Source organism: Podarcis cretensis (genome assembly GCF_951804945.1).
Source record: "Podarcis cretensis genome assembly, chromosome: 1".
Classification (NCBI taxonomy): domain Eukaryota; kingdom Metazoa; phylum Chordata; class Lepidosauria; order Squamata; family Lacertidae; genus Podarcis; species Podarcis cretensis.
The window spans coordinates 36,405,639-36,427,574 of record NC_137170.1 but is presented as its reverse complement, the minus strand read 5'-3'; the positions used below and the strand labels follow the sequence as shown (position 1 = coordinate 36,427,574).

General features: G+C 40.8%; 1 protein-coding gene across 3 annotated transcripts in view; it reads left to right on the top strand.

Annotated features, from left to right (window-relative positions):
- Positions 1-21,936, top strand: part of AKAP6 (A-kinase anchoring protein 6) — a 251,417-nt gene that overhangs the window by 145,863 nt on the left and 83,618 nt on the right. For all 3 annotated transcript variants that reach the window (XM_079954227.1, XM_079954226.1, XM_079954225.1), the window contains exon 8: positions 19,190-19,338. In XM_079954227.1, the coding sequence (XP_079810353.1) occupies positions 19,190-19,338 (149 nt within the window). The remainder of the gene's footprint in view (positions 1-19,189; positions 19,339-21,936) is intronic.

The following is a 21,936-nucleotide window of genomic DNA, read 5'->3' as shown; positions in this document are numbered from 1 at the left end:
TCTGCAGCAGGGACTGCAAGGTGTTGGGGAACCACCAGAAATCATCCCTCGTCCGCCCCGCCCCCCCCTTCTGCCAACAGAAGCCGCTGCTGGTTCAAAGTCCCTTCTGTCAGCAGAAGAACATTGTTAGATGCAAGCCATACTTTACATGAAGATGTTTCCAAGCTGCTTTGCCTCTCAGGTTAATAAAAAATCTCAAGCGTTGATTGAATCAAGGACTTGAGACTTTGGGTGACCTATGTCAATCCCAAGTGGAAAGCGCTAGGCTAGCGGAGCCAATAACTCTGTCTCAGCTTCATATGCACAACGTGCCCATCAAATATACAAGACACAAAGCAGAAACTAAAAAAGATGATACATTTCTTTAAAAAATCATTTTGCGTAGGTTGTTTTGAGTTGCCAGTTTCCATGGTGCTACTACTTAAAGGTGTTTTCCTCCAATTCAAAAGTATCAGGTTTTTTTTAAAGGTGGGGATAGGAAAAGCCTACCATGTTGCTAGAATGGTCTAAGCACCAGGAAACAAAGGATAAATGTGAAAGGACCATATCGGGAAAGGCTGAAGCAGCTGGATATAGACAGCTTTCAAATACTGTAAACATAGCAGAAAGTGACTACTAGGAACAGGCAGTGAGTAGTGATTTGAAGAATTTATTTGGTAATTCAGAGAAATTTGAGGATTTCAGAAGTATATGCCCCTATAGTTTTAGTAAGGTCAATATTATGTAAGTAATGTAGTATGAGAAATGGGATTCATTGTGAAATATGTGTGCTTGAGCCTAGAGATTTTCAAGCTTCTTAAACATTTGCTTCTCCTCAACATCCAAGTTGTATCATACTCTAAACTTCCTAAAACCAAAAGCAATTCAGACTTCCAAGGAATAGTAGGGTAGAAATTTCCCAAGACAGAAAACTTACATCTTGATCCCTGGTGCACTATTGTGTGTACTTATGTGCCTCCTTTTTGGATTTTTTATATTTTTTTAAAAAATGTTTGTTTATATTGAATTGAATTGTTTTGCTATTTGATCCTGGGCTACTTCAGGACAAAGGACAGGCTGGAAAATAAACAAATACATACATACATTTTGGGAATGACATCACAGACAGATCATTTCAATAAGACTTGTTTCCAGCAATCAGTCATTTGGCTATTCTGTACCCCACCCCTCAAATTCTGCAGCCAGTGAGATTCAAACTTGGTGCTCAGAAATCCAGTTAGTGCCATCAGAGTAAGAGCAAATGCCTGTATTTTTACATTTTCAGGTTGTTGTTTTTCTGATGAGAACATTTGGATTTTGAAAGAACGTAAGAGCAACAGCCCATCTTGTCCAACATTTTGTCCTCACAAACTTCAAGCAGGACCCAAGCGCAAGAGCACTCTTTTCTGTGGTTTCCACCAGCTGTTGATCAGAATCTTTTTGATCCTCAAAATAAAATAAAATAGAACAATAGAAATTATGGAAAGAGAGATGACTATTGAATTCTGAGATAAGTGGTCTAGAAAGTAGCTTTTTCTTCAGAATGAGGATTGAGATTTGCAGGATACAAAATATCAGGTTCTTTAGTTGGATTACAATTTCAAAGACACTCGCAGCTGCATGGATAATTCCATGCTGGCAATGCTTTACACATGTTCAAAGTTTTATGTGAGTGTAGTGTAGGCCGATAACGGAAGCAACTCAACATAATTGCAAGTCTAGCCAACCCTGAATGCCATATACCTCAGATTTGTCTATTTATGCTATTTTGCCCAAAGCTTGTAGTTATGGGATTGTGGGAGGCTTTACTTATCCTGTCAAAGACTTTATTTGCCTCCGATCAAAGAAAGGAAATCATGCTTGGCTCTGATTTCAGTAAACAAAGAAATACTTGGAGCAATTTCTGCTGAGAACCAGAAAAAGGTTACACAATAAAGCCCATCTTTCACAGAAGAATTTGGTGGGGAAAACTGTTCTGGACAATATTTTCAGTGTTTCGAGTTTTGTACGCCATTTTACAACATCTCACAAAACATCCTGCAGCAACACATATACTAACAAACTGCAGTTTGGGTTTGAAAAACTGGCAGTTTTGTAGATCTTACATTGGTGTGCAGGTTTATGTATGTGCATGTGTGCGTGTGCACTGTGAATATGAAATACAGTACAGCAAAAAGCACAGCCCCCCAAAAATGTAGAACTTAGCCCGACATACTAATTTCACCATGTGCATTGAAGACATTTTGCCCTAGAGACAATCCTTTTGGTAGTAAATCAGGCCTTTCTTCTTTGCTTCTCTTCTGTGGGTCTTCCCTCCACCCCCTGAAATGTGTGTTTCAGAGGGGAAATTGACTTGGTACCTCCAGGGACTTAAATCAAAGAGTAGTTCTGCTCTCAGTCCATGCATGTTGTTGCCTCTTGCTTTAGCAGGTGCTGTTCCTTCAAGCTCTATATGAAATCTAGCCTCCAGTGTTCCACTTAACTGGATGCAGAATAATCATCTGGTGTCTTTTTCCAAGGGACTGACTCACACGTAACACCAATTTGTGTGTTCCCTTTTCAGCTGAGCATGCACTAGGCAGTTGTAATTTGTGGTTACCAGCCAGTTAAATAGCTCAGATGCAAGAATGGATTTGCACTGGTGTTCTCTAAATTGACATTTTTTAAAAATTTATATTTATACACACAGAGATAATTTTATTTGTATACTGCCATTTCATAGTTGAAACCATACTCAAACCATCTTACGGCGTGGAAACATGCATAATTCCAACACAACAAAAGTAGTCATGAACGAGAGATAAAACATCAAAACATACACAACTAAACTGAACAATAAATCCACATAAATCGTAAGACCTAAAATAAAGATGCAAAAAATTAATAGCAATAATAGCAACAACCCCACAACAAGCCTCTCTAAACAATACCCCAGCCAATATATCAACAAAATATATTTATTTAATGTAAATGTATTACATTTATCGTTATATATTGCCTGTCATGCAAGCCTCTCTAGGCAATGTACAGTAATTAAGAATACAAACAAATGTAACATATGCAATATGATTACAATCAGAAAACAACAGGTAGTTAGGTAAGTTTAAAACCGTAAAAGGTTTCATGAATCAGCAAAAGGATAAAGGACTAGCACCTTTGCAGATCCATTGAATGCATTGTTCTAACCTATAAAAGCACCAGTGCAATCGGAAACCTCCAAAAGAACAGCATTTAGAGTTCACAACCTCATAAGAATTACATTTTTCAAAGAAGGTGGTTGTTTCAGGGACTGTGATAACTGTATGTTTTTCTCCATTAGACAAATGGCAATTGTTCATACTATGTGCAAAAACGAGACTCTGTTTTTTTACCTGGGGTTAAATGTCATGATTAGAGCTCAATGGGTAAAGAGATTGCATTCCCACCCTCACCCCTTTCTTTCCAATTGTAGAGTTACTTGGGGTGAATTTGGAGTTGCCATGGTTGTCAAGTATTGGTACAGTCAGTAGTTGTGAGTTTGGGTTCTTACAAGATGAAATTCAAAACAGCTCTTGTTGTTTGGGAACTATGCAAGCTTTATAGTGACACAGAATTATTGACCAGAAAAAAAGGAAATATAGCTTAGGATGATTTCTGTATAGCCCAAAAGTTAAATATTTATGTAAGCATAACTTACATAACTTACATAGCACTTTGCCTTATCTTTTTCTTACTGTTCCCAGAACTAATCTCAGGAAACTATTTTTAATATAAAAGTCTGCAATGTACAATTCTTAGTTCAATACTATTTGAAATATTTAAATTTAAAGGATTTCAAGTAACTTATTTATTGAATAAAATGCTTCTTAAAACCGTCAATGTGCTATGTGATTTACAGCCTTGGGGGAAAAAAATAACATAGAAGTCATAACTTTGCGGGTTTTGTGATGCATGAAGATCAGATTTTTTAATGTTGGTTAATGCTTTACTAATTAAAGTGTGCATGTTAATTAAAGCAGAGGCTAATGTTAATTACCTATATTAATGGAATCTCATGTAGCACCTGCCTGAAGCAATGGGTTCAATTTTCAAAATATCTCAATTAAGGCTGAAACTTTTGATTTGCATCTAGTAGGGTTTCAATTAACTGCATTGCAAACTTAAATAACACACTTAAAGGCATAATATCACAAATCACATGCAGCAGCACTGCAGAATTGGTCGGTTCAATTAGTGAGTAGGGCTGTGAAAGCTTTCGCAGTCAGTAGGTGAAGGCCATAATACTGGCATGTGAATATAATCTAGGTCCGTTGCCATCTCAATGGCTGTTTCAAGAGGAGTGTTAAATATTTCATTGGCGTTGATGGTGATGAGAGCTCTACTGCATATATAGCAATGTGAGAGATTTAATGGGGAAGAATAAAATCAATGGACCTTACTTTCACATAAAAGTATATAGGATTGGGGTGCAAAGTCATTTATCAATTCAGAAAAGCTTGATCTTTGACAGGGCTCCATGTGCCAGTTTTCCTTTTAGCAAAGCCAAGCGTACAATTACATTCTAGAGCGGGACAGAACTTAAGACCCGTGGGCTGACTGCAGCCACCTCTCTGACTGTTCCCCTTCTCTGACTATTTGTGGTCACCTGGGAAGATTTTAGATGCCTATCATTTGCAGCCCTTTTTTCCATCTCTTTGCGGGAACAGATCAGACCTACCAATGTGGGTGGTAAGGACCGAAAAATTGCCCCTCTTCTCCCTAGATTCAGGGGCATGTGGCGATTTTGCCACTGGTGTTGCCACACTACACCATCTGCATCTGAGACTTCCTTGATGTGCAAATTGCTCAGAAAATAAAAGCTGTGCTATTGCTACCCCACACAAAGAGCTGCAGAGATTAGGTGGGAAACACTGAAACAGAGGGAGGGTGGACTTTGTAGGAAGAAAAAAGAGGGGACCTTTTTTTTGGGTGGGTGGGGGCGATTCACACCATACATTTAAAGCATGTTCAATGAATATGGCTTTCACAAGAGAATCCTGGAAACTGCAGCTTCCCTCTTACAGATTCCAGCACCCTTGACAAAGAGAAGGGGTCCTGAGGTCTGTGATGAAACAGAACGAATGGAGAATGCTACTAGGAACAAAGAGCAAAAGAGGGGCATAACTAACCCTGTGTTAGAGCAAAAGGTCTGTGTTAGAGCAAAAGGAGAGTGGTGTATAATGGAGTCGGGTAGAGAGATGTGGTCTAGAGAGAGTCCTGTAAACTATGGGGTTCAGAGAGTGAAATATTATTCACTGGGTAGAAGACGTACTGTGATTGTCGTATGCGGGAGAAGCAACCATAAATATCAATTATAATCAACATTTTTATAAAGCAGTAACGGAGCTGTACTGATTAGCAAAGCAAATAGCAGATGATCATAATTCAGAGAGTTCTATGTGTGCTCTTATGTGCTCACAGACTTCTTTTACTCATGGGTTGCCCCATTTGTTTCAGATAAGGAAGTCTTTTTCTTTGGCGGTCATTCATGGCCGAGTAAGTTTGTCTTCCATGAACACAGTCTTAGCAGTGAGTCCATAAGTGACTGTGGAGGCCAATTCTGGATCTGCATGTCCTTCCACAGTGGGGGCATATGTTTTCGGGCAGGAGTTGCCCGAGGGTGAGGGTTTGCCAAACGTGCCTTCCTCTTAGCTCATTTCTCCCTTTCGCCCTGAGTTTGTGCTTCTTCGAAGTCCTGACACCTTTGGTACAGGCTGTTCTCCAGTTGGAGCACTCGCAGGCCAGTGTTTCCCAGTTATCCGTGCTTATACTACAGTTTTTAAGATTAGCCTTGAGAGCATCTTTAAACCTCTTTTGTTGTCCATCAGTATTTCACTTTACATTCTTAAGTTGGGAATAGAGTAGTTGCTTTGGAAGACTATAATCATGACCACTCCAATGAAGTTGATGTTGAAGAATCATTGCTTCGACACTGGTGAACTTTGCTTCTTCCAGTACACTGGCATTATTTCGCCTGTCTTCACAAGTGATGTGTAAAAAATTTTGGAGACACCATTGATCAAGCAATGCTGCTTTAACAATAAAGTAGCATCTCGGGTAACGTAAACTTCAGGTTGCGAAAGTGGCAAACCCAGAAGTGTTTCACCACATGCACATGCGCAGAAGCAGTCTACCGCCATGCACATGCATATAACAGTGATCCTCAGGTTGTGAAAACCTTGGGATCCGGCCGCACCTCCGAAACGGATCCCATTCACAAGTGGAGGTACCACTGTACAGCACTCTGTTAGCAACTGTTCCTTCATATTTGTCATAAGACATGGATGTACACTTTATCTGAACCTCCTTCACACATGAGGGGCATGAAGGGGCATCATGTGTTCAGAGGAGCTGAACATTAGCATTTTAGTACAAATTACTCCTAATAAACACATTTTATATGCACTTCTTACTAATATACACATTTTTTACAAACAATTTCCCCAAATGCAATGCATTTTTGAATGTTGTTTTCACTAACATCTTCATTTCTATGCACAGTTTCACTTAACATATGCGTTTTTGTAAACATTTGTTGGATAACTGCATCGCAAAATAGAGTAAGTGCAGATTTCAAAGGATGGCTTTATTTTGATTCACATGTCATTTTGGAAAGTGCAAATATGAAAAATTCAGTTTTAAATGCTAATAGAATTGAATTTCACCTTTACCCATAGGAGAAAGTAGATGTCAGGAAGAATGGAATACTGGGGAGATTAGCAACAGAGGAGGAAGAAAGGTAAAAGAAGAGAGTTTAACAGGCACAGGGACTGGGCTAAGGGGACGATGCGGAGTGGTGGCTGCAGATTTCTAGAAGAATTAATAATGTTGTGATACTAAACAACAATAATTAGGGAGTCTCCATTAGCAGAACTCAGCTTTGAGACAAGGAAATATGAATCTGAATAAAAAATGAAAGTTACATAATTAGGCACAAGAAAAAATAAATATTTATATTCTTAGTTATTGGGTTTTTTAAAAGAAAGGTCCTTTTCATTTGTTTTTACCTCTTAGGTAAAGTGGAAAAGTCTGAGTCAAAATTCACTTAAAGTGAAGCTATAGAAGGTTTCCGTTAGATTTGGACTATCTAGAATAATGCAATAATCGTGGAATCACATAACCATCACTGCTAGACTAAAGTAACTGGCCTATATGAAGGGAGGTAAAAAATTGTCAGTTTTTTTATTGTAAGCAAAGGACTTATTCACTCAGATTCCTTACATGTATTTAATTGTTGTGTGCGTGTGTTTTAAAACCAGCCCTAGACTCTTTCTCTGGTGGTGAATACCATCTTAGAACAATATGCAGACATAAAGTAAGGATTTAACAATAAGTTTATATTCTCATCTTTTATTTTACTGCATGTTACAGCCCGTCTCTAGACGCATAAAGCATTTTTATTTTCAAGTAAATTTATATTAGCTACAGTCTCCAGCTGTTTTAGATATAGCATCATTTCCTGTTGGTTCTGTTTCCAGGACAATCCCCCTCCCCATCTCCAGGTCCCCTCCCAAAAGAAAGAGAAAGGGGGGGGGATGAAAAATGTAATTTAACAAAGACGTTCCATAATTGCCTTTGTATTCAGCAATCTAAATATTTTATTTTATTTAAAACATATGTTTGCATAATATCTCATAACTGTACTAGCACATATCAGCCTTCTGTAAGTCATCTACTGCCACTTTTATTTAATTTATAAGAAGGAACCAACAGAAATGCTGTTTGATTTAAAGCCCTTCTACTGAGTCAGTATAAAATTATTTTGCAAGACCAAAATTGCTTGCATTTACAGTTCTTGTTAAAGCAATCTAGTTCTATTTCAAATATTGGGGGGGAGGGGTTTAAAAATAAAACAAAACCCAAGTGGAAACACCGGATCTTGGTAGACTTTAGATATGCATTTAAAAAAAAAACAAAAAAAAAAACGATCCATTATATTAAAAATGAACATAAATTTCTTATAAAACTCACAGTTGCATCTTAAGTGCCAGGCTTTTCATACTCAGTAACGTTACGAAGTCTAAGGGCTTATTATAGCAGTCGGCTAGAATTTGACTGTCATTTTTCAGAAAATGCCTTTTTCAAAGCTTTTTGTTTTCTTAGTGTTCCCAGGAATTCCTTACGTTGAAACACAACTATAAATTCTGTTTCTTGTGAGATCAAAAAACCCCCACAAAAAAACCCCCAAGCATTTAACTTTTAATGGATAGTATCAGTTCAGGCACACCCTGAAAGGAATAAGTACTCTAGCATTCTACAGTACGTCTAAATAAGACAAGTTTACTTTTTCTGGGGAAGTAAATCAAGCTACTGCTTTCTGGAGCACTAACAGTATGAAAGGGAAATGATTATGGCTCCCTGCTGGCACCCTGTTATGACTGACAGGAAAAACCAACAAGTACGCCACTTGGGATGTCTTGTTCAGGAACTTTCTGGAGGGTAGTAAATTGGTGTTGGCACAAACACAGAAAAATAAAATGACTTGATTCAGCAGTTTTCATTTTGAAATCCCCGAGCGCTAAAGAAAGAAGTAAATATTCATCAAATGATCAAAATATATATTGATTTTTATTCTACATTAGCAGCTCAAAGTCAAGATTCTTGACAGGGTAGATGTCGGCTTGAATGATTCTCTTTGAAATAAGGATACAGGCACCGGGCAGAGTGTTGCTGTGCTTTCCTGAACCACAGGAAAAAGACTATTAGGACCGTAGGAGGCTAAATTTTTTGAAAAGAACGGTATAAAGTCATGCTTGTTCGCTACTGTTTTGATAACTAAATTGTTGTTATTCATATGTAAAGCGATTCTTGTTGTTCCTACCTTGTTCCTTCCGTTCCTCCATTAGCCAGGGGTGGCTGTTTCACAGAAGCTGCCTTTGGGCTTTCTAGTCATTATTAAAGAGAACATGAAAGCAGGTCTTCAGCAAGTACAGCCCTGGTGTCCCAATAAGCAGTGCAGATCTCTGAAGGGAGCCTTCTCTTGGACAGGCTTCATTGGATCCCAGATTGTGTGGAAGTCTCTACACTTGAAGTCTCCCTCTCTCCATTCAGGCATTTCCATTGTATGGCTAGGTGTCAATGGTGGAGAGAGGGGTTACTCCATTTCCCATGCCCATGTTGTCCTTTAAAAAATAATAATGGTAAAGGACCCCTGACAGTTAAGTCCAGTCGCAGACGACTGGGGTTGCGGCGCGCATCTCGCTTTACAGGCCGAGGGAGCCGGCGTTTGTCCACAGACTGTTTCTCTGGGTCATGTGGCCAGCATGACTGAGCCGCTTCTGGCAGTACAGTGCACGGAAAACACTATTTACCTTCCCACCAGAGCGGTACCTATTTATCTACTTGCACTTTGACATGCTTTCAAACTACTAGGTTGGCAGGAGCAGGGACCGAGCAAAGGGAGCTCACCCCGTCGTGGGGATTCGTACCACCGACTTTCTGATCGGCAAGCCCAAGAGGCTCGATGGTTTAGACCACAGCGTCACCTGCGTCCCTATGTTGTCCTTAACTGAGTCAAATGCCCAAATAGTGCTACAGTTTCTCAGTAATACTGTTAGTTTCAGACACATTTGTGTCTGAAACTGTTGCTTTCAGACACATTTACGGAGCATTCATCATGATTTGTTTCCACAATGTTTGCGTGGAGGTTAGATGAAGCTGGCTGTTTATTCATCATTCTTTCTGTTCTTATTGCTGGGAAGTTACACAACATTGCATTAAGAAAGTGTTATCCCATACTTTCCAGTGCATTTCCCTCTCACTTTGCTCATCACAAGAAGTCCATTTTTTGTGTGGGGGGGGGGGAGCAGGTTTGCTTCAGTTACCTTTAGTTTTGCACCTGGATTTGTTGGTGTGTGAATCCTACAGTCTGGAAGCACCCTGAGCCATTTCCACCATTATGAATCTTATCATTGACATGGGCAGTAATCTGGGCAGATAAGAGAAACAAGCTTCTATTTCTTCTCATTATATACCTTTCATTCTTGTTTCCTCGTTTTGTACACGACTATATACTGAAGTGATGGAATATTGTAGAAGGGCAATAACACGGAGGTGACCTAGACTCACACATGATAGGTCGAGGAATAGTAAGAAAAACAATTCAATAAGGAAAATGGTTTTTTGAATTATATCAGAATTGTGTGCTTCCCTTCTTTCATGTATTAACACACACAAAACTGCACCCCCGAGCCAAAAATAAGCAAATAAATGCATAAAAGTGATAAATTAATGGATAGGAAATATTGAAAATAAAAAGACATGCTGCCTTCATCACTGCATTGCTGTGATAAAAATTGTTGTTGTCTTTAAACACCTCCTCTTGCATTAAAATCTCCTTCATTGTTGTAAAGTGAAAAGGGATTTTGTTTACTGCCTTCCAGACTAAGGCACAAATAGTGTAACTATCAGAGTGTTAACAAATTTCCCAGCTGTCATAGATGCTTACAATTCAGCAAACATCTTTTAACAGCACAGCTTTAAAATTAAATTTTCCAAACATTATGGCTAATGCTTTAATGGTATGCAAATTGCCAGGAATTCAGCAGCAGCAGGGATGCTGACCTCTCAACAATGCAAATAGTTTATGTATAGAAAGTTATGTTTTCTAAAGTGGGTCTGGATGTTACAAAAAGCTTTGCCCCGGCCTGACATGGGTGGGAGTGGCATATATTTGCGACAGCCAACAGTATGCAGGACACCCCAAGTTTCCAGTGTGGAAACAACCTGAGCACCCCCTCCCTCTGGGAGTTTCCTTTGGGTGTTGCAAAAAATTGCTGCCCCTTGATTGAACAAGTCACTAGCCTACTGATAGGCAGCACTTCTTGTAGCTCATCTGAAGGTGTGTTGTGAGTTTTCTCTACATCTATTTCTGATCAATGCTTCAGGAAGTGAATACTGTCACCTGAGGCTCAGGTGGTCTCAGTAGTGCAGAGGACCTTCCATCAGCTTCAGCTGGTTTCCCTATCTGGACAGGGATAGCCTAACTTCTGCAGTCTATGCTCTGGTAACCTCTAGGTCAGGATCCCCCCAAAAAGCTCAACAACTCTGGTCAATCCAATAGATAGATCACTGCCAGTTTTTTTTTTATAATGGGAGTAAATCGCAGTCTCTTGGGAGTTGGACATGCCTGCTTTAGGTTATACTACTGCAGTTTGTTATGCATAGGGCTGCCTCTGGAGGTGGTTCAGAAACTTCAGCTGGTGCAGAATTCAGTGTCCAGGTTGCTCACCAGGGCAAGGCGGTTTGAGCATATAAGACTAACCCTGGCGAGAATGCACTGGCTGCAATGAGTTTCTGGACTCAATTCAAAGTGCTGGTTTTAACCTATGAAGCCTTAAATAGCTCAGGATCGCAATATCTCAAGGACTGCCTCTCCCCATAAGGAATGACCCAGACCCTGCAATCATCATCAGAGGCCCTTCTTTGTGTGCCTCCTTTGTGAGAAGTTCAGAAGGCGGCCTTTTCTGCGATGGCTCCCTGCTTATGGGCTGCTCTCCTCAAAATCCAGTCTTCATGTTCCTCTCTATCAAAGAACAACATTGAGCAAACAATTTTGTTTGTTACTATGCTGATTGCCTAAATATTTTTATTAACCAACCAATAAACAGGACTGATGAGTGATCTAAAACATCTTTGCCCTTTTTAAAAAAATAAAATAATGTAAATCATCTTCAGTAGATTTACTCACATCTCTTTTTTTGGCAGCGCAAATTTTCTTGACTTTTTGTATCCTACAGTGGCCTCTGAAGAATATAGGATTTAATTTTATTTTTTTGAAATTTAAACCAATCAATACCTACTTGAGGTTTTCAAAGCCTCTCTGGAATTGCAATATCAGTAGAACATGAACTGTTGGAGGGGGTGAGGGAAGTCTTATGTACAGCCGCTCTGTGATAGATGACTGCATATAGAAATCAGAAATATCTGTTTGAAGCTCGTATCTTCCTGGATTTGTGCATGCTGAAAATGTTTGCAGTAGTTGAACACAAGAGTTACATTTAAAAATAGTTGATGGAGAGAGAGAAGGGAGAAAAACATACTGTAAAATGATAAAATTGGACATTTTTCCTAAGGGCAGTTGTGTACTTTCACTGGAGCTCATGGAAGTGAGTGAAATAAGGATTAGGCATCTATAGGGGTAGCAGGAAAATAACAAGGCAAGTATGTTTGGGCAGTCCCAGGATGCAAAAAAAGAAAAAGAAAAAGAAGGTTAAGAGCTCCCATACAACAAATATAGAGAATGATATGCTGATATGATATGATATGCTGCACTCAAATTTAGGTATTATGAAGATATCTGGAATTCTGGTGAGCGTAGGTATCTTCCCCCCCCCCCTCCAGTATCTTAAAGGTTTTGTTTATTTTGTTTCAGCACCTATAGGTTGAATTCTTAAATTGGGGGGGGGGATAGCATGTGGTGCAGTGAACAAACAATGGGTTTGTTCAATGCCATGTGAACTGACTTCTATACACATAACAAGAGTTCCCATTCCTCTCCCCCACATTGTACCATCCCCCTAATCCCCTTCTGTTTTGAGGGTCCCTCAGCCCTCCTGATGAGGGCTGGACAGGGGAACGAGAGGAAAAACAATACCCACAGCATGAGCAGAAGTCCATTCTGCTGGTAGACACGATCCCTTGGATGTCACCCAAAACCACGCATTGCCTGTAATTCCTGAAGGAGCATCAATAAAGCTTCAATCATCATTAAAACAATCAATAAAACACAGGCAGAGCAACAACATAAAAATCTACAAGTTAGAATAGCCACGATCAGCTGGCTGCAAGTTAGTAAGCAAAGAAAACCTTTGAAAAGGCCAGAACTTCACCTGACAGTCCAAAAATGCTCATCGTGAAGGTCAAATGAATCTACAAAGGAAGTCACATAGAAAGCCTAGCTATGCACCCTTACAGGCTAACATTTGAGAAATAAGAGGAGAACATCATCGTAAATGGAGGGAATGGAAATATGGGATGGACCCCCTAAGGCAGCCTTCTACAATCTGGATGTTTTGGACTACAGTTCCCATCAGCCCCAGGCAGCATTACCAATGGTCAGGCATGATGGCAGCCCAAAGCATTAGAGGGCATCAGGTTAGGCGTGCAGGCTTTAGAGTATTCCGGTTTTTCAAAGTCAGCATCAGCACTTTGAACTGGGGCCAGAAGCAGCCAGCCAGCGGGTCTGTAGCAGAATGGAAAATTCTAAGGCATTATGTATTCCTTCACATTCAGGCCTGGAAACACGTGAAGTCTGCCTTTGAGACCGCTTGGGTCTAGACTACTACTGCAGCCTGTTTTCTGTGAACTTAGAAAGATTGATTGGTTGAGGTGAATTTTCCTTGATGAAGGTTTGGGAGCTACACCTCATGCCAAATAAAGCTAACCAATTTCTGATTGGATTTTCCAGGCCTCACTTCTAGAGAGAGAGAGAAATGTAGGGATTAGGAGAAAAGCTAAAAGGGGAAACATACTGTGTGTACTTTGAAAAGAGAATGGGGATTAAAATGTATAGAAGGTATTTCTCACCACAGATATGAAATTTCAGACACATACACACAAACACACAGTCCAAGACACCTTGAATATGAGAAAACTTTTAAAGAATAGTTATGCCCTCTCTTTAGACATAAGTGTACCTCCAAATGGTTATGGTATTTTCAGATCATTCAGAATATTGGGGCTGTATATAAACAATATAATTATAAAATTCTGAAGGAGGGATGTGAAGCTGAAATTTTAATACAGGCCAATCATCCAATCCAGAAGAAGTCAAGCTTCATGCAGGACATAATACTATGGGAGTTAGCTATTGATTGATTGATTGATTGATTGATTGATTGATTGCAAGCATATGCCACCATGTTGCCAAGATCCCTGAGGCATTTTACAAAATATACTAAAAAGAAGAAACATTACCAAATATTTAGAAACACTGTTTTCTCAGGAGCTGAGGACATGAAGTCCCTGACTTAGACTTTTTGTCTTCTGCCTTCCCTGAGGGCATAGTGATGTACGTGGACCCAGAGAAGATGGAAGGTAGCTGTTCCAACATTTATCTCAGTCAGGTCTTCTCAGATGCAAATGGCAGCATCAGTCCCCTGTGTCAGACTTACTCTCTCCAGCTATTTCAGGATAAGGCACTGCCAGCAGCTAAGAAGATGTATCAGCTTTTGTAGAATGCAAGAGCCATTTACTAGTTGCATATTGACAACAGCAATAGAAAGCTTTATTCCAGAAGATACTTAATTTTGGAACTTTTTCAGCTACTGACAACATGTTAATAATAATGACGATATCTAAAATACAAATGCAGTGTATTTCTGACAGGCATAAATCAGAAGTCGCAAAGTATGTTGCGAACAATGCCAGATAGCCAAAACTATCAAACCAATAAACACTGGTGATTTGTGAGACACTTCTTTGAGAAAGAAATTTAATTTGTTTTCTACGGAAGAGAAATTACCTGGCTCGCTAAGGGAGCATCTGATTTTCCTTTCTTTTTACTCATTAATGGAGTTTTCTGGAATCTGTAGACATGAGTCAGCCATGGAATGTGCATGTGTGTATTCATATGCACACATGATCTATCTGTAGTCTTACCCTTTTAATTAGTTACATCATTCTTTGACAACGAATGATGCTGCACTAAATTAAAAGTATGTTGGAACCCTCATATTATTTGGTTTGATTATTTCTATAGCATTCTTCTACAGCAGGAGTCCCTCTTTCTTCCAAATTTTCCACCTTGTCTATTTATTTATTTATTTATTGGCTTATTTCTATCCCGCTTTTCAGCTCCACATTGGAGGCCACAAGGCAGCTAACAACATCAGTTAAAATGCTGAAAAGCAAGCAGGCAACCCCAGTGCAGTGGACAAAAGACAAAATACAAGAGTAGTGAGCAGCAGTAGCAAATGGTTTAAAACAGGCAGCAACCATCAAAGCCACAGATGTAAACTTTGGATACGCTATTGAAAAGCATACCTGCGTACACACACACACACACACATGTACATACAGGTTTCAATTGGTGCCTGAAGGAATATCAGGAGGTAGCTAGGAGAACGTCTCGAAGAAACAGATATTCCATAACCTGACTGCCAAGAGGGCCCTGTCCTCTCTGACCCTCCGTCACACCTTAGATGAAAGGAGGGCATGCACACAGTCCAAGGCACTTGAGTGAATATCCCTTTCTCTAGAAATGTGGCTTATGATTAAAATTCATGGAGGAAAAGGCTATTGGCTACTAGGCCCTGCCTCCACAGTTGGAGGCAGTAATTCTTCTGACTACTAGCTGCTGGAAACCACAGAAGGTGAGAGTGCTGTTATGCTCAGATCCTGCTTGCAGGTTTCCCACTGGCATGTGGTTGGGCACTGTGAGAATAGGATGCTGGACTAGATTGGCTGTAGGCAGATCCAATGGGCTGATTCTGGTTCTTCCTATGTTCACATAGCAGCTCCTCCCACTCTCTGAAGACCAAAGAGTGTGGAAAGGTTCATATGGTACAGGGATCCTAAACCATTTAGAGCTTTAGAGAAGAAAACCAGCACTTTGAATTGGGATCAGAAACTAAAAGGGAACTGTCAGGACTGGTGCCTTTTAATATATATGGACCCCGTTCCTAACTGCTGTCACTTCCAATTTATATTACCATCTCTGAACAACTGAGGTTAGGATTGGAGCCTTGGGCAGTGCTGCCAATCCTATCTGCACAGGCGTTTCCTCATTATAGAAGAGAAGGCCTGAAGAGAAGGCCTCACTCTGTGTACATTGCAGCTGATGGCATAAGTTGTGGCCTTAGAAACAGTGGGATACCAAGTCAGATCATTTATCCATCTAGCTCAGTATCTTTCACTGACAAGCAGCTGTTTTCTAGGATTTGCAGGCAAAAGTCTTCTCCAGATTTACCTGGATGTACTAGGGACTGAACCTGGGACCTTTGCACACAAGGCTTGTGCTCTACCACAAGCTTTGCATGTAACAAACTGCTACTTTAGGCAATGGTGAAGTGGACAGGGAATGCAAAGGAGCCCAGCTTCTGGACATGGAGGTCATCTGTCAGAGCATCAGGGTAATGCAGGGGGGACCTTCCATGTTCTGGCAACTGAATCAGGTGCTAATGAAGTTTTCAAGTTTGCTTGTGACATATTAGCATAGACAAAGTCAGAGAATGAGAATAGCAGTCAAGTAGAGGTTGAGTCTTTTCTTTCTTGTCCTTTTTGACGGGGTTCCTTCTTCACAATGCCGGTTTAAATGGAGACACTTCTTTGCACGATTGTTTGCATTTTGTAATTAAAATCTAAAGGCTGCATTTCAGGGGACTGAAGACCTTTGGTTAAAGCTCAATGGGTTTTACATGCTGCAGTCAGAAGCAAGCATCACTAAGTTCAGTGGAACTTACTCCCTGGAAACTATACACAGGATCTCAGAAATGTTGATCCTAATAAATTGGTTGTTGTGCTATGTACTGCTTTTCTTTGGTGTGTGTGTTTGCTTTTCTGTGTGGCAATAGATCAACATAGATGCCTGCAACTTTGGACAGTTTCGGACATTTTTGAATAGTCACAACCCCTTCTCAGCCTGCCTTGTAGCCCATTAGGTTCTACACCTCTGAATCCCTTTATTTATTTATTTGTCGAATTTGTACCTCACTCTTCAGGCTCCTGGAGAGGCTTACATATAATCAATTAAAAAAAGACAGTCGCTGCCAGCAGGCTTACACTCTTTAAAAAAACACCCCACTACACACAAGGGAAAAGGGACACAGAGTGTGGGGGGGGGAGTTGAAGCTTGCTGTCATTTTAATTGGCGTGTTTGCATTTTAGTAGAGTGCGTTGTAACAATACCATATTGGCCCCAAAGTGCTCTTGAGCTCAACTTCGCTTCTGTAGTCCTCCCAGCAATCCAGGGGCAGTTACGGCAAATGGCCAAACCCACCCCCATGTCATCTGGTGCTCTGAGCTCAAGAATCCAACTCATCAACACAGCTGCAATAGATAAAGTACTTTATTCAATAGGTTCTGAAGCCAGATGTTATTCCACATTCTTTTGACCAGGAAATAGTCTAAAAGAAAACACCAGCGCTAATCTACTTCATCTTGCTTAAAGTTCAGGTTGCTGAGTAATCTTTGGGAAGGTTTGATTGGTGCAGTGAGAATGCTATGCCTTTGTTTTTATTTACACCATTAGTCAAACAAACACTTGAGCAGAAAGAATGACATATGAAGCATTAGGTAAAGGGACCCCTGACCATTAGGTCCAGTCGTGGCTGACTCTGGGGTTGCAGCACTCATCTCGCTTTACTGGCCGACGGAGCCAGCTTCCGGGTCATGTGGCCAGCATGACTAAGCTGCTTCTGGTGAACCAGAGCAGCGCACGGAAACGCCGTTTACCTTCCCGCTGGAGCGGTACCTATTTATCTACTTGCACTTTGACATGCTTTCGAACTGCTAGGTTGGCAGGAGCAGGGACCAAGCAACGGGAGCTCACCCTGTCGCGGGGATTCGAACCGCCGACCTTCTGATTGGCAAGTTCTAGGCTCTGTGGTTTAACCCACAGCACCACCCGCATCCCTTTTATGAAGCATTAGGCAAGTGCTAAACAGAACATAAATTCCACAGATGAATAAGTAAGTCTTGGGAACACAGGCTGAGCATTAGTCTGTGTAACCTAATATTGTCTACACTGACTGGCAGCACCTCTCCAGGGCAGAACAAAATTATATATACACTACCTTGTTTGCCTTAAAATGCAGATAAACATTGCCTGTGCCCCCACAAATATTCTGTATTTCCAAGAAGCCATTGGGAAGGACAATTCAAAGCCAAGCCCTTGCTGTAAATCTGCCTCTTTGCTGAGTCCTGATATGTGTCTTTGTACATTTAGAAGATTTGGAATATTTAAACAATGGGTGAAGAGAAAAGTGTTTACCTGTGGAGCTGGTTTTGTAGGAGGACAGAGGACAGCGTCCCCCAGTGCACATCCTCATGTGCAGTCTGATAATACACAGAACTTTTTCATGAATCTTCCTTATTCACTTCAGTAGAGAGGTGTCTTTGTACGTACACCCCTTTGCAAGTTCAGTATGCCCTTCCTTTGACCCAAATTGGGAAGTACTTGTGGACAAGTGATATTGAGTGTGTGCCAGAAATCCCACAGTGCAAAAATATGTTGGCTCAGGACAAATGAATCTGAGTAAACTGTAAGCCAGAAATAACTGAAATCTGGATGATATGGCTCAGGATAGCAATACCTCAAGGACTGCCTCTCCCCATATAAACTGACCTGAACTCTGCAATAATCAACTGAGACCCTTCTTTGTGTGCATGAGAGGTCCAGAGGGGGCCTTTTCTGCAGGGAGGTTCGCCTGGCACCTTCAATATATGGTACATCTTTACACACCAGGCAAAAACATTCCTCTTCAACCAGGCCTTAGGCTGTTTAATAGTCTACAGCCTTTTAAATGTGTTTGTGGGGGGTGCATTGTTGTGTTTTGTTTTTAACTATTTTTTAACTCTTTATTTTTTAAAGCTATTTATTTTTGTATGTGTCATTTGAGCAGCAATGACTCTTTATGGTACCATTTCTTTTTTTCAAATTAGTCCCCTTCTTCTCAGGAACTGTGAAGTCGTCATGTACCACGGCTGCTTGATAGCATCTCTGTTCCTAGATAAAAACACCACTGTGGTGTACTGGGGGTTATGCCAAAGCCAACTGCTATTCGTTTCCAAGAATCTCCTTTTAGAAAATGGTCTTGAAGATTTATAATGCAAGGAGATTGGAAATCAAAATATAATATAAGCAATTGTATGAACTTTTGATGATGTTTATGATTACTGTGATTTGTGATTTTCTTTTTTTTAAAAATTAATATTGTATTTTAAATTGTTGTAAACACCACACCACCACCCCCGATTTTATGGTGAAGGGTGGGTAATTAATGATAATAATAATAATTCTAAAAATACCACATCAGATGAACAGGAGTGTTTTGTAGGCTATTGCCCTTTTAATTTTACACCAATTTAATGTATAAAGAACCACCTAATCAATATTAGGATAATGTTTAATACCACTATGCATTATAACTTTGGATTGAGTGCTCATTGGGCCCCAGAGCAGCGACTTTAAACATGTATTCCTTGTGAATGAAAACAAAGGATTTTATTTCTTATTGTTGTCTTTTTCTAGGCTGAGGTTCAGCTATGCTATCTGGAAGCACAAAGAGATGCTGTTGAACAGATGTCCTTAAAGCTGTACAGCGAGCAGTACAACAGCAGTAGCAAGCGAAAGGAAGAGTTTGCGGATATGTCAAAAGTTCACACAGTGGGAAGTAATGGGTAGGGAACTATTCTTTTTGTTGTTTTATTCTCAGTGATCAGTTATCTTTTTTAAAAAGATTATCTTCTCTTCCTTGCTCCTATGTTATTCAGGGGGGTTTTTCCTGCTAAGCCAAGATTCTTTCTCTCCCAGATAACACACACACACACACACACACACACACACACACACACACACAAAGATCAATGTGTTGTGACTCATTGCCCGACATCAATTGATCACTGTATGGACAGGCTAACCAGAACTGCTCATTATTTCAAGGAGAATGCACAGAATATCCTCAGATTTTCTGCGTATGGTACATATACAGCCTGGGCTCTTTATTTCTTTGGATTCCCCAAGGTTCTCTAACAGCATTTTATCAAAGACATAAAAAAAAACTCCCCCCAAGGATTGCTTTCCTGGATCACACAAAATGCCTGTCTTCTCCAGAACCTTTTCCTCTATCGGTGGCCAATCTGATGCTCCTGAGAAACTCACATCCAGACATGTTGCTTCGTAGCACCAGGCAATTCATCAGCAACCTAATTTCCTTGCAACTGTGAAGTGAGTGGGGCCCCTGAGCCATTCACTTTGGAAGCAAAGCGGGCCCATCTCGAAATAAACAAAGAAAACAGGTTGCTGCATAACTCAGCAAACATCCTGAGTATGTGAAAGTGCATTTCCTTTTAAATTATTCCCCCAGCCCCAAGGGAGCAAGATAATTTTAAAACAAAAACAGAAACTGTGAATGTGTGCAGTTTCCTCCTTGAGCAGTTGCGTTTCCTCAGTTTCCGACACACACGCTTGCCTCTTTATTTTTAAATCCTCGGAGTCGCAGGCCAGGCCAGTGAACACTCAAAACTGACAGAGGGTGTTCAGCTATTTATTTATTTTTTATACCGCTGCATATTCCAACATGAATCTCTAAGCAGTTGACAGATCCCAAACAAAAAGGAATCGGTATAACAAATGCAATACAAGTTCCACATTCAAAACCAAATACAGCTGCTGCTGCTGCTCCTACTACTACAATGACTTCTGCCACTACTGAAATACTACTATTCCACATTTTAAGTATATTTTTTGGCATCCATCTGTTTTGGTAGACAATGGAAGAGTGCGCCTTTGAGGGTAAAGTCAAATTGTTGGGGCGTTACAGTGCCTGCTGTGGCTGTAGAGACCAATATGGGAGAGATTTATTTTGCTGCAGCTGGGGCAAATGAAGGTGTTGTTTCCCAAAACTGCGAGAGAAGTCCGTGGAGGTGTGTCACGAGGGAGAAGTTGAGGCTGGCTTTTAACAGTGCTGTTGGCATTCTGTCCTGTCCTGAGACTTAACCACATAATCGTGGAGTTGATGGCGTTCTTCAGCTTGTCAAGGAAGGGAGGAACATCCAGCTTTTCCAAGTCTGGATGCTGTCAGCTGCTGTGTCAGCGACCATGTTTTCCTGCAAGTACAGTTCTTGATAGTGCTCTTCCCATCACTTAATCTGATTGCTGCAGTCTGTGATAATCTCTCCAGATTAGGTTTTTAGTGGTGCAGTTTTCCTGAAGGCTTCCGTCATGACTACATACATATTGTGAAAGTTGCCACTGTCAGCAGCGAGTTGAATGGTCTGGTACATCTTTAGCCAGTAGTCATTGGCACATCATCTGGCAATCCTCTAGGCATCGCTTCTTGCCTTTCTCAGTGCAGCAAGCAACTTCTTGAAGGGTGTAAACTTGTAGTTCACAAGGCCCTCGTGCTTTGCAGCAATAACAGGATCCATGTCCTTAATGCCAGCCTCAAACCAGCCAGGGACCTGCTGCTCTCTTTTGCCAAAGGAGGACATCACTGTGTTGTAGGTTGCCTCTTTGATCCACCTCTAGTTCCACCTTACTTCAGTGCTGTCTCTTGGGAAGTTCAGTAGAAGAAGAAGAGTTTGGATTTGATATCCTGCTTTATCACTACCCTAAGGAGTCTCAAATCAGCTAGCAATCTCCTTTCCCTTCCTCCCCCACAACAAACACTCTGTGAGGTGAGTGAGGCTGAGAGACTTCAGAGAGAAGTGTAACTAGCCCAAGGTCACCCAGCAGCTGCATGTGGAAGAGCGGAGACGCGAACCCGGTTCCCCAGATTACAAGTCTACCGCTCTTAACCACTATACCACACTGGCTCTCTAGTACCAGTTCGTCGGAATTGGAGAAGCATTCACAAAGTTGGCTGTTCTAGCAGTGTTGATTCATGTCCACACTTCCTGCTTTGTGCTATGTAATCTATTTTGCTGGAGAGGGATCTTGCTTGTCAACAGGGACTGATCCGTGTTGCAGTCAGCACTGTGGTAGCTCCATGCAACATGAACACAGTTCAGGGCCGATAGCCTGATGACAATTAAGTTCAGCTGGTGCCATTGGCCTGACCTTGGATGCCTCCAGGACATTTGCTGTTTTGCCTTGATAGAGAAGAATGTGCCTAGTTCCTCGTAGAATTGGTCTTTGGTCTGTACGTCAGAGCACATAATGGGAGCACAGACGCTCAAGATGTTAACCGAACCAGAGGAAAGCAAATGTTCTGAGCCCTTGGTCAGCAATTCTTTCGCAGACAGAAGAGGGTTCTTCACTGTGAAACCTATGCCATG